This window comes from Electrophorus electricus, chromosome 25, assembly GCF_041902795.1.
Source record: "Electrophorus electricus isolate QZ-2024a chromosome 25, ASM4190279v1, whole genome shotgun sequence".
NCBI classification, from domain to species: domain Eukaryota; kingdom Metazoa; phylum Chordata; class Actinopteri; order Gymnotiformes; family Gymnotidae; genus Electrophorus; species Electrophorus electricus.
The window spans coordinates 12,312,808-12,330,832 of record NC_137521.1 but is presented as its reverse complement, the minus strand read 5'-3'; the positions used below and the strand labels follow the sequence as shown (position 1 = coordinate 12,330,832).

Here is an 18,025-nt window from a genome sequence, read left to right as displayed (position 1 = left end):
TCACGTCCGTCATAAAGTCATCCGAAATACGACCTATTTAAAAGTGACACGCGTCTTTGTCTGTGACACTGAACCATGTCTAAACTGCCCTGTCAGCCTGTCTAACCTGCCCTGTTTAGAATGGCAGGGGCATGTTGCTTTAAATGATAATGAGCCACTGTTCACCAGGCCCCCTTCTTCTGTGGTCACAGCTACCATGGCAACTGTGGAGCGGGGCATGAACCCTATGTCTATGGTCTGTGTGTTTACTCATTCATGAATCCCTACACGGAGTAATGGAAATATGCCATGGTGCCCTTTCTTCATGTAAACTATGCAGAACATCAGCAATAAGTAGACTAGCGGTACAATTACAGCATGGAGGTGGTTTAGAGGTGTCATGTCCAGACTTAAATAATACTGTCTGGTCTGTCCCCTGGCCCACAGAGGCAGGGGGTCAGGTGGGGTCCCAGGCTGCCGTAGGCCTCCCTGAAGTTTAATGAGTTTAACGTTTATGTGTTTAAACTGTTCCACGAGTGTATTATTTTATCAGTGTGCTATTATGGTTTATTTTTTATTTAGTTAACTTATGTTGGTTAGTGTCATTGTGACCTTTTACTTATCCTCTGCTGTTGCACCTTCTTAGGGTCTGTTTATTTCTTGTTGCCTGATGCTGTTTGATAACCAAAATGACATCTCGGGTTTGTTTTGCCACATGTACAATATCTAGCTTTACAGTGATGTTCATGTTCGTTTTATCAACAAAAACTACTTAGTCCTTGTAACTCTGTTTTTTTTTTTGACTGTGAGGTTTTGTTTCTGGTTTGCATTAACATTCTGTGGCTGTTGTTTTTGCGCTCATCTGAAACAGCAGTGCAGAACCTCTCAACATGTTTCTTATACCGCCAGTCCCACTAAACACGGCCCTAACATCCACGGTAGGAAACCACTGTGGACTGTGGGCCCTTCACTACATCATGCACTATGAGTAACAATGTCGTGATCTATATAAGGGATCTGAACTGTACCCTGAGAGTATGGACACCACAACACTGCTGATGCTCTAAAGAGAACACTAAACAGCAAGCAATAATAAATGAGAGAATACAGTAAACGCACGTTTGAACACTGTCTTCTCTGCCATGGTGCTCAGGCTGTTTGACACAAATGCTCCCACTCTGATTGGTCCTGTTATCTCACAGAATTGTGGGTAATATTTTGTTCACGTACCTGCATCATTGCGGCCCTTGTTGAAGGCTGCCATAATGACCCATAGAGGGCGCTGGTGAGCACAACGTGGATCAGCAACATGAGAAATGGGGCGTCCTACGTCCTCACAGTCCTGGAGTGTATGTGTGTTTGTGGACTGGGCCCATACATTCAGATTCAGACCGGGTCTCTGACCATAACCCAGCTCAGTGGTTACAGAACTGGACTAGTAATCAGGATACTGGTTCAAGTCCCATCACCACCAAGTTGCCACAGTTGGGCTGCTGACCCTTAACCCTCAATTATTCTAATTGGACTGAGTTAGAATTGTAAGTTGCTTTCGATAAAAGTGTCAGATACATGTAATTCTAGTGGAAGGTGGAGCCTTTTTTGGGTGGCCTGCTGAGTCCCACTCTTTCTGTCATAGGCAGCCTATGACTGGACTGTCTTTATGTCAGTTTGTGGGTTGGTAGGTGCTCCAGACACCCACATGTGTGTACAAGCACTGAAAAAGTGAAGTTTTCATGTTATGCCCTTTAATGTAGTTGTGTAATCTCTTCAGTGTTGTATACTAGGCCTCCTTAGCAAAAGCGAATGGTAAATTTTGTATGTATTCATTCAAGATTTTGTTTTAGTTCTAAATAGCCACAAAACTAAACTGACTAAAACAGATTTTTCTATAGATATATATATAGATAGATCTATCTATCTATCTATCTATCTATCTATCTATCTATCTATCTATCTATCTATCTATCTATCTATCTATCTATCTATCTATCTATCTATCTATCTATCTATCTATCTATCTATAATGCTGGAGCAGTCATTGCTAGACAAAAAGATTTTAAAAATTAAACTTAAAATACAAATTTATTTAAAAAGATACAAAAAGAATAAATCACAAAAAAAGACAAAAGGAAAAATAAAAAATCCCCAAAACAAACCACTGATTAAAAGTCACCGATACCTTTTATAATGATATATTTTCTTTACAAAAATATAAACAAAGAACATATATCAATAAATCCTAATATCTAACAATAAGAAACATACACTGGATCTTGCAAGGCGGTGGATCAGTGTAGACACACAGGACAGCGATCAAATCTCTTTATATTGTGTTCAACATCAATCAAATACAGTAGGACCAAACTCAAGAGACAAAGGGATTCCCCAAATATAGATAATTTACAGAATATAAGTACAGACGTTTAGCATTTTTGCATAGTGGACTATTGGCACACTTGTTCTGAATGTCTTTTTTAATAGCTTGCCTTAAGACATCCGTGTTACAATTCCAAGTTCTGTGAAATGTTAATCATCAGATCAGCAGAAATGGCCCAATATGTGTATTTTACTCTGGCTGTCACATTTGAAAAAAGTTTTCAGAAATATGCAGTAGATGGCGAGGGAATATTCATTAGAGAGCATGAATATTTATTAGAAAGCATGACGTAGGTTCATACGTTTTCCAGGAACTGTTTTGCTTGGACTGCCCCCCTCATCCATAAAGGACAAAAGCATTAGTACTTATGGGAGGTTTTTTTTCCTTTTTGTTTAGGATACATTTTAATTTTCATAATCAGAATTCACGTTTTCAAGAACACTTAAGTCACATTGGTTACCTGACAGTGAGTATACTCTCACACACACACACACACACACACACACACACACACTGCATAAATTACCTGACAGTGACTACTCACGCACATGTATGTGCGCAGACCCTCACCCACACCCCCACACCCCCACACAACACATCTCTCTTTTTCTCTCTCTTTCTTTATCATGAATCTCAAACCAAAGAACATTTCTTCCATATCAGGAACAAACTCAAACTCTTATCAGAGGCAGTAAGTTTGCCCAGAGTTTGTTCAGCCACACCCGTACCAAGCAGAACTATGACACCTGAGTAATGCTTTCTGGTGTGGTGAACGTAGGGAAACACACTGACCTTTACCACACACACGGACGAGAGGGAGACTTGAGCTGCAGAAACAGTTCCTGGCATGCAGATTAACTTCCTGGTCAGAGGCACACGGGCAAAATGGGCTTGGGTTTGGAATCCCGGGCCCCCTTCGCCATAGCAACTGTATCCAAGGTGCAGGTTAATCGTTAGAGGGTGGGTGAGACCTTAGATTGGGCAGGTTCAGATCCAGGCAGTGTTAGTGCCTGTCTTAACGTCACTCACTGGAGAAGCGGAAGTGCCCAGCGTCGGCGGGGGAGTTGAGTGGGCACTATGACTGCGCTCGATCATAATTCTTTACCATACGCTTAATGTGGAAGAGCTTGTGACGCAGTCGCTGACACTGCACCTTCTGCTCCTGATAGTCCGGCATCTGAAACAGACCCAGACGTCTCTGTTAGCAACAAACACCTACTGCCTCAGCCCTGGACTGTCTGTGATTGAGGAAACGGTTTCCCCCTCTGTCTACGGCGCCGTGACACGTCTCTCTAAAATGTCCATGCGGGGCAGAGCATTTACCCGTTTCAGGTCTTTCAGTCGATTGAATTCCTCTGCCACTGCCTAAAACAGAACAGGTAGAAAAAACTCCAATCATAAATACAACCATTCAATCACACATACAATCATTCAATCATAAACACAATCATTCAATCACAAATCCAATCATTCAATCATAAATACAATCAATCATTCTCATTTTCATTAAAGTCTTTCAGAATCCAAAATCCATATCCCAGTGCTTCTCTACAGAACTCTGATATTCTCCATGTTCTGTATCAACAGACAAGTTAATGTAAGATTAGTTGTGAGCTGTGTAAAAGGTTTAACCCTATTTCAGTGTGTTCACAGCGGGTGCTGCGTTACTAGCCTGGTACTTGGCAGTGCCCTCGTCGAGTGTGTCCAGTTCCCGATTTAATTTGTTCAGCTCGTCATTGATGTCGTCCATCTCCGCGCAAAGCTGTTTGTATCTCCTCAGGTCTGAGTCAAACTCCAGCTTGTACTCCTGCCGCTGGGTGTCGGAGGTGATTTCGGGGTACATGCTGACAGGAAACAGAACGTGTGAGAACGTTCCGACAGCATGTATTCCATTCCGTGTTTCCAGTTAACTTTGTACTGTGAGCATTAAGAAGAGAGTTGATTCATTTTCATGTCATTTCAATGCCTTGGTTTCTCAATGCCTGAGTATTAATCTGGGCTTCTCCTTAAATAACGTGAAAGCTTTTTGAGAATATTTTGACATCAAAGATGGAACACATCTAAAAAACTAATCAATTTGTGTTAAAACCTTTGTTAGAAATTGTGTGTTTCATGCAGCAGAAACAAGCAGGAGTGTATTACACACTTCAGACAAATCTTTACTCTTATCAAATAAATATACACCAAAAAAAGTACCTTGACCAGAAACACATAACTGTCACGTCATAACTGCACTTACACGCTGAACTGGTAGAATGATTGTAACATGTAAAAACAGCCATGTTTCACATGTCAAATTACAGAGGGTTACTGCACACTCGTAAAAGATTACCAGACGTTCCGGGACCAGTCAGTGGTACTTTGTTTTAATCAGAGCTAAAAAGAAATGACGCTGATCCCAGTCCTTCATGACCCAAACGCTAGTGGGCATTGCGGAGGGCAGACTAATAAACAGATGCCCCGGGGAGCACCTCAGGGATACTGTCTGTTGACACTAACATGGTGGAAAGAGAGTTGTGTCAGTAGTACCAACAACTGAATGTGGGTGAGAGGAATGGGCACCTGTATCACATTTACATTTTCTGGCATTTATCTGATGCTGTCATCCAAAGCGACTTACAATTCTGACTGAACACATCTTGAGTAATTGAGGGTTAAGGGTCTTGCTCAGGGGCCCAACAGTGGCAATCTGGCAGTGGTGGGGTTTGAACCAGCAACCTTCTGATTACCAGTTCAGTAACTTCACCACTGAGCTACCATTGCGTATAAAATAATTGGAACCATGGAAGAAAAGAAACATTAAAAGAACATTAAAAGTCCTGGATAATCCTGGGAGACCCGTCTCAGTGCTGTGGAATTAATTAAAAACCTCTTTAGACAAGATAAAGACCATTCAAGGATTTGTGAGACTGTCAGTAGAGGTTGTGAAAAAGGGCTGGTTGCAGGAGCTTATTATATTCTCAAAACCTTTTCTTTGGACTCACTCCGGTCTTGCTCCGGAATAGACCCACACAACAGATGCGTCCTGTGTGTCTACTCCTGCTCTTTGAATTCCTGCATACACTGCGGGACACATCATGACCTGCAGTGAACACAGAACTGCAGGAGCCATTTGGAACCTGAGGAAGTAAGCCCTGCAAAAAATCCCCCTGTCTGACATTCCTCCTGTACCAGATGTTTGTTTACTGTGGACTCTTCCTAAGACTACTCGAAGAGCAGGAAAACCGATGTTCACAATTAAAAACTGGCCACAAGACAGACACACACATGCATGTATACACACGCTCACATGCCTGCACACACACTTGCACGTATATACAAACCCATTCACGCACCTGTGCATACACAGATACAGTACATGCAGGTGTACAGAGACCCTGTACATACTCCCCTGTACAAACACCCATGCACATGCTCAAATGTACATACACACACACACACACACACACACACAAATAAAAATATCCCAACAGAGTGTAACAATACACACACACACACACACACACACACACACACACACACTAAATACAGTCAATTATTAAAGTATGTGTCCACGCATTCCAGGAAGAATTACTGGTGGAGTGTTGCCCTCAGTCTCCACACACTCATTGTGTTACAAGCTCTGTTCACTCGTACCAAGTGTGTGTGTGTGTGTGTGTGTGTAGGAGGTGTTAGTACTGACGTGGTGTTAGTGAACATGTGGGGGTCCTGTGAAGGGGTTTAAATGGGAACACAAAGCTATTTCTCAGTCAAACACAACATACCTGGTCATTTGATGCTGTACATGTCATGTACAGGCAGGTGAGTGTGAGTACATAAAATATGCCATTGTGCCTGGTCCTAGATTAGTGTTGTGTGCGCGTGTATATACAGTTCAGTTGGATGTGGACAGTAACACAGCTGGGGTCCTCACATTCAGACCCTACAGCACCACATGTGTCGACCTGCACATCTTCTCATCACCATCTAATTTTTAATGAGTTCTTGCTTATGAACCAATACCAACAAATGTGCTGCCAGCTGTCCCGTTCCATTCGGCCCTGAAATGGAAGCCTGTGCATAAGCAGCAAGTCCTATCTGTTACCTACAGTCTAAACACACCAACCTAGAACCTTCCCACTGTCTAAACACACCAACCTAGAACCTTCCTACTGTCTAACATGCATACCTAGAACCTTCCTACAGTCTAAACACACCAACCTAGAACCTTCCTACAGTCTAACACACCTATTTAGAACCTTCCTAACACATTTAACAAAACAAATTTGTACAAATGTGTGCCCATTAATGTGTGCATATGTGTGCACGTGTGTGTGCATGTGTGTTTGAGTCTGACCTCATCCAGTGGTCCTGGTCCAGGTCATTGGTCGTCTCTCCCCCTGTTGTGTACTCTGTCTCGTACTGGGACTCGTCCAGATCAGGATTCCTGCAGCGCCGTTTGCCCCGGTGGGCCGAAGGCCTGCGTATCCCGTCTGTGCGGTCCGAGGGGCTAGAGCTGGCCCCGCCAGCCGGGGACAGAACCTCGTACGAACGACTGAGAACACGGTCCGAGTAGCTGCATGAGGAGAAACTGAACTCAGAGACCACGCCATGCTCAGATCAGAGAAAAAAGACTGCGAGATACAGCAGGACATTGGCTGGTGGGTGGGAACAGGCAAGGACATGGCACACCAACACCTATCTAGAACCTTCCTACTGCTCCGACTGCAGTCCAACCCTATCTAGAACCTTCCTAAACTTCTGACTGCAGTCTCACACTATCTAGACCAGACCTGGGCATTGTACGGCCCGCGGGCCACATCCGGCCCTCTAACTATCTCTGACCGGCCGGCGTGACGTCGTTGGAAAATTTGAAGTCAAAAGTAAATGTGTAACTACGACACCTATTACACTGTGATAGGTGCACGAAATCAAGGACCTTGACGAAATACAACTACACTGCTTTTATTTTGAAGGCAACTGTTTTGTTTTTGTTTTTTAAATTTGCGTCTTCCGCTCAGTGATCTTATGCACCTTCAACTCAAACGTCTTAATAAATGAGTTGGATAGCTAGGAGTTAGCTTTTAGCCAAGGTTAGCCGTTAGCCCTTAAATATGTCGGCTAACGTTAAAAAAAGAAAGAATGACGCAGAACGCAGAGATTTTAACAAGGAATGGACTTCTAAATATTTATTTATTGAAGTCAAAGCTAAAGCTGTGTGCTTATTTTGTGGAGAGCAGATAGCTGTGTTTAAGGATTACAATTTGAATCGCCATTACGAGACTAAACACGCAGAGAAATACAAGAACTTGACGGAGGCTGAGCGGGCACGAGGATCTGAAGATTTGCTAGCGAAACCGCAAAGGCAGCAAGGATTTTTTACAAAGCTCCACTCATCCAGGGATGGAGCCGTCAGGACCAGCTTTGTAATATCACACAAAACTGCAAGAAACAGTAAGCCATTCTCTTGTCAAAGAATGTTTGGTGGACTCTGCAGCGCTAATTTGTCCTGAGAAAAAAGAAACGTTTGCAAACGTGCCCGTCTCCAGGCGAACCGTAACGAGACGGGTCGAAGACATCGCGGGGAATTTGGAGCTTCAGCTGCAAAACAAAGCGGATCATTTTAACTTTTTTTCCTTGGCTCTGGACGAGACCTGTGATGTCCACGATACATTCTCAGTGATGAAGTTCAACAAATCCAGATACAGATCCTCTCTCAGTGATGATCACTTGTGTACTGTCCTTCGCATATCCACCTCAGATATTCAACCTGACTTCAATGCACTTGTTCAAGCCCAAAACAGGCTAGATTTCTCTCATTGAACATTTTTGTACAAAGTTAATGTGATGCTGGTCTTTGAAAAACTAGATTTTTTGTTTAAAGTTGTGATGCGATTTTTTTTTTAAACGCTGCAGAAGATGCTAATTTTCAAAAAAATGTTTGTTAAATTGTGCTATAATTCTGTGCTCCACATTTTCATGTTATTGTAATACTTCATTTACTGTTTTTATGAAGGGATAGTATATATACTGTATACAGTATGTAGGTATTGGGTAGAACTGAGTTAAGTACATTAGTCTGGCTCTCTAAAACCATTCCAATTTTTCATGTGGTCCCATGGGATCTAGAACCTTCCTCAAGCTCCGACTGCAGTCTAACACATCTACGAAGACCCTTCCTACAGGTGAAAAAGTGCAGAGTAGTTGGAGTCTGGCACTGGCACTGTGCCAGCACTCATCCAGAAGCTGCAGGTGGTGCATCTCGCACAAACAGCTCCCACACAAACCAGGCGGCCGTGAAGAACGTCCCTCAGCACTCCTCCAAGCCACCGAACGCGTGTCTGCGTGCTGAAGCCACGTCTAGCTCAGCAGGGGTCACTCACGCAGGGGGCGTGTAGGGGTCACCACCGGTGTCCTCGGGACTCTTCAGGGGGATGGAGGTCACACTGTGGGCCGAGTTGAGGGGTGGAGACGCTTTCTCTGAAAACATGACGGATGCCTCACGGACGCTCTGTCCATCCTCCACCTTGTTCACCTGAAGAAGAACAAACCTGTCTTTCTTATTTGAGTGAGGTCATTTTTCACACAATAAAAGCCTAATGCCTTTGGTCTTCCTTTCCCAGATGGTATTTTTTCCTTTTCCTTGGTTTTCCATGGAGAAGAACAAAAGCTGAAGCCATGTGTGGAAGGGCGGCTCTTCCTGGGGTGGTGGTCAGGATGTGGCTGATCTGAGAACAGTGCTGAGCTCTATGTGCTCCATGCACATACACAGCCATGGGCAACCCTGTATGCTCAGATACAGGAGATCACTGAACCTTTAACTTAGCTTTACTTTAAAGGTGCAGTCTGTAGGGGCTTTAAAGCTCCTGTAAACAGCTTCTGAAATGGTGGCCAGGGTAGTTGTGTATTTGACACATTTTAGTGGAGAACGGGCATGCTATATTCCAAAAGCTTTCAGCCACTGTACCTCTAGAGAGGCTCTGTAGCTCTAGATTGTTACTTTAGCTCTAGAGACTCTGTAGCTCTAGAGGCACTGTAGCTCTAGATTGTTACTGTAGCACTAGAGATGCACTGTAGCACTAGATTGTTATTGTAGCTATAGAGAGGCTCTGTAGCTCTAGATTGTTACTGTAGCTCTAGATTGTTACTGTAGCTCTAGATTGGCACTGTACCTCTAGAGAGGCTCTGTAGCTCTAGTTCGTTACTGTAGCTCTAGTTCGTTACTGTAGCTCTACAGAGGCATGCCGGTTGTACCCGTCTGCATGGGCCTGTACATCCGCTGTCTGTTTTTTTTTTTTGTCTGATAAACTCATGAGGCAAACGATAAATAAATGAGTCCTGAAAATGATTTTTCTTCTCTGATAAGGACGAAACCTATGGCACTGAGTGGAGTTTCGAGTGAGATACTGGGAATGTTGTTCAGAACAGCAAACATGAAATAAAGAGTAACAGTGGGAGATAAGAACAATAAATATTACAAGGTTATTCAGAGTACATAATGAGAGCAATACAGTCATGTATGTATAGGACGTGTGTGTGTCAGATTTAGTGTAATTGTTAGCATGTATTAAGTGTTAGCATGTATTATGGATGAGAGGAGACTTGCTCTACAGATCAGAGCTTTAGTGCCACATGCAACCATGGAGGTCTCAGTGGGAGTCTGTTCTCCTCCTGGCCATTTAGATACTGCATTTCATGGGCTTGAGATAGTTACAGCGTGTGTGTGTGTGTGTGCTGTATGTGTGTGGGTGCTGTGCGTGTTGTGTCTGGTAGGTGTGTGTATTGTATGTATTGTGTCTGATAGGTGTGTGTTTGTGTGCTGTATGTGTTGTGTCTGGTAGGTGTGTGTGCATGCGTGTGTGGGCTGGGTGTGTTTGTGCTGTGTCTGATAGGTGTGTGCGCTGTGTATGTTTGTGCTGTGTGTGTTGTGTGTTTCAGAGTGTAAAGGTGTGTGTTAATTTAACACCTTCTACGTACATGTGACACCAGTGTCATCACTCTCAAAATACACTGCAGGTGTTCATTTAATACTGATGGTATTATGTGAGCGTGTGTGTAAGGAGGCAGCAGGAGTAAAGGGTGGAGCAGTGTTTTCCTGCAGCTGAGAGAAACAGGGAGCTTGTTTGAAGAACAAAAGTTCTTCGGAATTCCTGCTCCAAGACTCTCTGCATGGGGCACAGAGACACAGCAGGCTGTTCATATAAACTCAGAGAGCTGGAGACGAATAGGAGGGCTAGAGGAAGACTGAGCGAGAGAGAGATAGAGAGAGACAAAAAAGGAACAGGTGTCCAAGGCAGACTACAAGAGACAATAGAGGGTGGGTGTGTGTGTGTGTGTGTGTTTAACAGTCTGCTGTTTTTGCTTTTTATATGGAATATAGCAAACTCAACTACAGCAAATGAATAAATTACTAATGAAATCAGTGCGGGGCTATTTAATGTGGTCGGTATATTTAACGGGATCAGGGTATTTATCAGGGTGAGGGTATTTATCATTCTCACACTGTTCAGCGCTTCACTCTGTTGATGAGTGCTGTAGATGAGACTCAGACCTGTTAGGCAGAGACCAGCACACCTGCATAGAGCTGCTCTACACCACTATATAACTATAGATGTCCAACACATGAAGGCTGTAATTATTTATAATGCATAGTAAGGATTGGACTGTGCCCCCCCCAACACACACAACGCTAGCTAGTTACCATTTGTTACATGATTTATGACATGATTTATGACACTCTGAGCATGTGCCCAGTGATTGGCTGAACACACTCTGTACACTGAGCGTGTGCTCAGTGATTGGCTGAACACTCTGCATTCTGAGCGTGTGCCCAGTGATTGGTTGAACACACTCTGCACTCTGAGCGTGTGCTCAGTGATTGGCCAAACACTCTCTGCACTCTGAGCGTGTGCTCAGTGATTGGCCGAACACTCCCTGCACTCTGAACATATGCTCAGTGATTGGCCGAACACTCTCTGCTCTCTGAGCGTGTGCTCAGTGATTGGCCGAACACTCTCTGCACTCTGAGCATGTGCCCAGTGATTGGCTGAGCACTCCTTGCACTCTGAGCGTGTACCCAGTGATTGGCTGAACACACTCTGAGCGTGTGCCCAGTGATTGGCTGAACACACGCTGCGCTTTGAGCGTGTGCCCAGTAATTGGCTGAACACTCTGCACTGTGAGCGTGTGCCCAGTGATTGGCTGAACACTCTGCACTGTGAGTGTGTGCCCAGTGGTTGGCTGAACACTCCCTGCACTCTGAACGTGTGCCCAGTGATTGGCTGAACACTCCCTGCACTCTGAGCGTGTGCCCAGTGATTGGCTGAACACACTCTGCACTCTGAGCGTGTGCCCAGTGATTGGCTGAACACACTCTGCACTCTGAGCGTGTGCCCAGTGATTGGCTGAACACACTCTGCACTCTGAGCATGTGCCCAGTGATTGGCTGAACACTCTCTGCACTCTGAGCGTGTTTGAATACCGTGATTATTTTCCTTTGCTTAGTTAATGTGTTACTACAGTGTGGTGTAAGTATAAGAGGACATGTTTGTCACCTGATCTTACAAGATTCGACAACATGCAACACCCACGTTTCTCTCTTTCTCTTTCTCTCTTTCTCTCTCTCTCTCTCTCTCTCTCTCTCTCCCCACCCCCACTCTTTCTCTCTGGTTAATGATCAGTCTCGGTGAAACTGCGCCAGCCGTAGACAAAACACTCAGTATCACCAGTGCACCAGAGCTCATAGTCATGTGACTCAGCAGTCCCTGTGTAAACCAGATCTCTGGGTGTGACTCCCACAGGGTGACACAACTCACTTTCGCATACTTCCAAAACCAGCAACTAACCAACTAACTCACTGCTCCTTCCTGCCTGTGAGCTGTGTGGGGCTACACACACTCCTCTGCCCTCTCTTTCAGCTATGTGGGATTACACACACTCCTCTGCCCTGCCTGTGAGCTGTGTGGGGCTACACACACTCCTCTGCCCTGCCTGTGAGCTGTGTGGGGCTACACACACCCCCCTGCCCTCTCTTTCAGCTATGCGGGATTACACACACTCCTCCGTCCTGTCTGTGAGCTGTGCGGGATTACACACACTCCTCTGCCCTGCCTGTGAGCTGTCTGAGCCCACATTTCCGTGGCCGTCATGTGTTCCGCATCAATTCATCCTGGTGTAAAACGATATTGCGGTTAATAGTTGTGTATGTGGGTCAGCTGAGAGAGCAAAGTTTACCCTGCCAGGTGTGCGTGTCCTCCCCGGAGGAGGTGATTAGTCCCCAGCATGACGGGGTGTGACGCAGCTGTACGTTAAGATCTGGCCACAGTGTGCTTTATTCACACACATTAGATCACATTAAGTACAGAGAGTCACGTGTCACTGTTATCGCTACTTACGACCAGAACAACAACTAGTTTTGGGCTAAAAAGGTATTTTAGAATTATTTTTATAATTCTGTTACACGAGAAACTCTTGAGAGACAATAATGCATAAGCCCAGACTCACGACTGAGGAGGTGGCTGCCAAAACACGACTCAGTGCAGCTCTATGAGTAATGTTCTCACAACCAGTTAGTGGAAGCCATCTGAGTACTGGCTCTGCACCAGTACTTATACTGCACCAGTACTGACCATGCATATGTAATGGCCCTATACCAGTACTAACTACGCACAAATACTGATCCAATACCAGTATTGACACTGTACCAGTACTGACCCTTCACTAATGCTAACCCTATACCAGTACTGACCCTATACAAGTGCTGAATCTACACCAGAACTGACCCTGCACTAATACTAACCCTACACAAGTACTGACCCTGCACCAGTACTGACTTTGGCTTTGAAAATCACATGACAATTTGAATCAGGCACGTAAGAGCAGAAGGAGGCTTGAGACTGGACGTGTGTATCCAGACGTGTGGGATGGTGAGCCTCACCCAGTCCTCCACGTCTCGGCCCTCCGGGCCCTGGGTCAGCGGCTTGTCCCAGTACACGTTGGGCTTCCCATGGCGCCAGATCTTACTCCTGGTCTTAAAGGAGAAGAATGCAGCCACAGCCAACGCAATCACCACCAGGAAACCACACACCATCGCCACGGCCTGAGAGAGAGAGAGAGAGAAAGATGGGGAAAGAGGGAAAAGGAGCAAGAAAGAGAAAGAGAGAGAGAGATGGGGAGACAGGGAGATTAAGTTTCTACAAGTTCATCCCCCCCATCACATTTTGGAACCTTGGGAGCAAAACACTTTTGAGGAGAAAGTTAAACCCTGATGTTGGTTCCTCACCTCCTGGGGGTCCACGTAGCAGTAGTGGTAGAGGTACTGGTTATAGAGGGGAAACCCTGCCCCCATCCCCGTCATGCTGTTCCCATACAGGTTCTGACACATCATCAGCATGGGGTTGTAGAACATACTAGAAGAGCTCTGGGCCATGGGGTTGACACCCACGATGTACACGATGTTGATGATGGCCTGCAGGACGGCCAGGATGGCGTTGCACACCAGCACGGCCAGGAAGAACTTCCTGCCGCGCACCGTCCTCGTCTTGGAGAAGCTGGCCACGAAGAATGCCAGTGCTGCGATGAAGTTGATGGCTGCCATGGCGATCATGGCTGTTTTGGCGGAGTAGGGGGTGGGGTAATTGTAGTAGCCCCCGTAGCCCCCGTAGCCCCCATAGCTCCCGTAGCTCCCGTATCCGTAGCCGGATCCGTAGCCCGTGCCATAGCCGCTGCCGTACCCGGTCCCGAACCCGTAGCCGTACTGCATGTCCCACACCAGTGTGGACGCCACACAGGCAAAGATTCCGAGACACAGCACCACCACGGCTCCTTCCATGATCTTCACGATCCCGGGAGGAGAGGACCACTTGTAGAAGTACTGCGGCACCTCCTCGGCCATGAAGTAGGAACCCGGAGGGGGAGGGTAACCGTCGAAATCGCTGCGGGGGGTCTGAAAGCTCCCTGGGGGTCCGAAGCCATTGGATGGTGGGCTGTACATTGGGGGGCTGTCGTACGGCTGTTTCTCCAGCATGGCTCACGGAATGTGGGCAGGAACCTGCGGGGTAACACCACCAGCTCTTACTACAAGTGCATTGGACACCAAGGGTACAAAATAATTTTTGTGTTAAGGGGAATGGTTCAAAAATGAGAACAATGCGAGCCTAACAGAGACCAACAAGGAGCAACAGACAAGAAACCTGGCAATGGCTGAACACCCCAATACTACAGCCTCAAAAAGGAAGCGCAGAACCCAACCTCTGACACTCAGAACCCCCCAGCACTAATCTCCACCTCTGTGACTATGAAGAGCAGAGCACATTCACAGAGCCAGAACGGAGCGCTGCGCTGCTGTTTCCATCCAGGACTTCAGCACACACCAACCCTAAACAACTGTAAAGCTTTTCTGGAAGTTCTGAAGCACTTCAAAGTTTCTCCTCCTCCTTCTACATTCTACAGTATTGCGTGATTTCATCATTTAGTTCGTCTAATTGCCTACAGACAGGTTTTATCAACAGAACCGCCTCAACTTTCCCGTAATCCGTGTTCATACCGACAAAGATTTTACGACAGTGCAGTAACACCAATCTGACATCTCCGAGCGGCAGCTTCTCGCACGGCGGCCAATGCGACTGCAGGATTTCAGTTGTGTGTCGTCCATCTCCTGCATCCTTACAGACTTTTCCGGTAGGCGTGAAGAGCTGACCTGCGTGGTGCAGAGTGGCGTGACGTAGCGGGAGAGCAGCGCGCGGAGCCGTGCGTACCAGGAGTCTATCTCAGCCGACACAATGCCACTGTTCCAGCCCTGCGCCTGTGGGAGTCACCTTCAATCTCACTCATTGTCCGACACTATGCTGCCTAACAGCTGTGTGTTTTGTTTAAGCTCATATGTACTGGACAAAGGCACAGTACACTAAAAAGCTTGTTTTTTTAACAAGGTTCAACAAAGACTTTACTCAAATTGTACCATGACGAATAATGTGTTATTGTTCAATAATGTCAACATTTGATAATTCTCAAAACAACCACAAAACCAAACAGTAAAGTCAGAGTAAAACACTGCAAACTGTGTCTCTGCGGGTAGATTCCTGGCTAGCTTTGTCTTTATTCACTTTTATTCAGCTTTGTCTTATATTTGTTTTTTTTTACTTTGCTACGGTCCTTCAAACCGCATGTTAATGTCACTGAATCACGTCATGCCTGTTAGGACTCAGTGGCCCAAACCCACTGTACCCGGCCGCGCGACGCTGGAATGCACGCGGCGCTGTTACCGGTGGGGTGTTCTTGGCTGTGGGCACCGTCTAGTCCCCTCCCCACCCCCCGTGTGTAACTCCCCTCCCCGCCATCGCCTTTGTTGTAACAAAAAGTCAAGGCTGCACTTTTTCTGAGCATTGTTGCCATGGTTATTAGAGGGAGCAAGAGAGTGAAAACAAGCGCTCCACTGTGCGTCTCCCTGGAGGGCGGACGGCTACGTCCAGCGGGTCATGAAGATCAGGTGTCTTTAAAGCTCTCCAATCTTTTTTGGAGTTAATGAGTGTGTCACGCAGCCTTCCCACGCGACTACTGCAGGTCTGCATTTGTAAAAGCTCTCGCGCAGAGGCGCAGCTCTCGGTTACTTCTGCAGCGCGCGGGCTACGTGACACACTCATTAACTCCAGGCCCAAAATCACTCCGACACCAAGGGAGGCCGTTTACCGGGCCCAGGCACTATACATCCACACCCAGGAAACAAGCAGTTTGTGTACACTGGATTCTTCCACTCGTGCAGTAACTATTGTTTTAAAGCATGATATAACCCTAACAAAGCATCTCTAGATGAGCGTGTGATTATTTTCACGAGTTAAGTGCACCTACGTCAGGAAATCAACGGTCTACAATTAAACGTCCCGCAAGCGGCGGCTTTTGTAACCGAAAAACCTCCAACGAAAAAACGCCAACGCCATGAGCACAGAAGTAGGACAAACCTGCGCACCTTCTCTGAGCACCACGCACGCGTTCGCGCGGGCCTACCTGCTTTAAGCGGACGGCCGCGAGCGCGCAAAACGTGCCCGTATATCCGCAGGTGTGCAGGGACGAGGAGGATTCCGCTCGCTACGTCCTTACTCTCAGCGTCGTCCTCGCACACACCGGAGCAGCCCAGAAGTGCAGTTGCGGCGGCTGTGAAGTTCACGTTCAGACCGCTCTATTGCCGTAAACAACAGACGGACCAGACACAGCACCTGCCGTGCGCAGAGTCACAGCGCGCTTGTCCTAATGCATCCCTGGGACTCGACACATCCCTCGGTAGGCGGGTGCAAAGGGCACGAGGTAACGGCCTCTCGCGACGCTCCGCCTCGAGACCTACAGTTGGCGCTGGAGGTCGACCGCTGCTGTCCGCGCGTGATTGTGCCATGTCTGCACCGTCTCGCCTTTACTTCTGCTGAGTGCGCCGCGCGGTATTAATACGCTGGAACCTCCTGTACTGGGCGACTCTGTTTGGTTTATTGTTTTCTTGCTTGTTTGGGGTTGTTGTGGTTTTTTGGTTGTTTTTTTTTTTTGTTAAGATTTGCTGCATTTCAACATTAAACTTTGATAAGATACCAACAAATCTGGTTTTGCAAGTTCCGGTGTGGCTGTAGAATAACTGTTTTCCTAAGAGTTGGCTACTTGATTTACAGAAATGTGATATTTTTAATTATAACTTACTAAAATTCTGTATTAAAGTGAGCCTATTATATCTTATATAGATAGTTTTGTTTTTTTACCTGGACCAAACCCCCGCCTTCTTTTCTGCTATTTTTCTGGAGTCCCATCAACCTTAAGAATCCTTTTCAAACCCTCGGGCTACAGGTTAAAACGCAAGCACACGCGTGTGCACAAACGCCGACCCGCAGCGCCATCTGGCGGTATGTTGTGAGCATTGACTCGTTGACATTTACGGCGTTTAGCAGACGCCCTTATAAACGACTTACAGAAGCGCTTTGTCATGAGTCAGTTACAGCCGCGCCTAATAAATATCACCTTACAATTTACAAAACGTGTTAAGAAAGTTACTAAGTTACTAACAAATTTCTATTTCACCTGTAAGATATATAATTTTGAGACTAACATATTTACATGTAAGCCTATTTAAGCCTCAAAATACATATTCCAAGTTTAGCCGTATAATACGACAACTAAATCATTAAATAAAGTCAACTAAGGGAAATTGTGTTTTTGATCTGTGAGAGTAAGATGACATACCAAAGGTTTGAGTAAAATACTTTGTTTGCAAAAACATCGCAAAACAAACAAATAAATAAATGAAAGAGGCTAAATAGGGCGGTAATTTGTGACATCCGGTCCTGTTTTCTTTTGCACGCTCAGGAAGTGGGGCATTGCTTCTCAATTCAGTCAGTCGGAATAGAAAAGCCGCTTTAGTGTGTTTCTCAGAGAGAGAGAGAGAGAGAGAGAGAGAGACAGAGAGAGAGAGAGAGAGAGAGAGAGAGAGAGAGAGAGAGAGAGAGAGAGAGAGAGAGACGGATCTGTCTTTACAAGGCCAACAAACACGAACGCGTCTTCCACTATCACTCATCACTGAAAGCTTTCTGGCTGGGATCAAACACTAAAACACGAGTAGATTCATCTTTAAAACCACAGTCTTCGTGGTTATTCGGTGTGTTTACCGTGATCCATTTTAGGGCAGCTGCCCCAAAGTCCGGGAATAAACCCGCACGGTCA

General features: G+C 45.9%; 1 protein-coding gene across 5 annotated transcripts; it reads right to left on the bottom strand.

The window, feature by feature from the left end:
• Positions 1–2,042: 2,042 nt before the first annotated feature.
• Positions 2,043–16,975, bottom strand: si:ch73-61d6.3 (occludin). 5 transcript variants are annotated; one of them, XM_081707771.1, is made up of 9 exons: positions 16,337–16,974; positions 13,617–14,384; positions 13,272–13,433; positions 8,719–8,870; positions 6,693–6,911; positions 4,025–4,200; positions 3,680–3,717; positions 3,386–3,533; positions 2,043–3,284 (listed from the first exon to the last, which is right to left on the bottom strand). In XM_081707771.1, exons 2-8 carry the CDS (start codon positions 14,358–14,360, stop codon positions 3,432–3,434), a joined length of 1,593 nt encoding a protein of 530 aa, XP_081563897.1. In that variant the 5' UTR covers positions 14,361–14,384; positions 16,337–16,974; the 3' UTR covers positions 2,043–3,284; positions 3,386–3,431. The 5 variants fall into 5 exon arrangements, with proteins under 5 accessions (XP_081563897.1, XP_081563900.1, XP_081563898.1 ...); XM_081707774.1 differs by having other exon boundaries at positions 2,043–3,533; positions 16,291–16,975; XM_081707772.1 differs by having other exon boundaries at positions 2,043–3,533; positions 16,299–16,975.
• Positions 16,976–18,025: the final 1,050 nt, after the last annotated feature.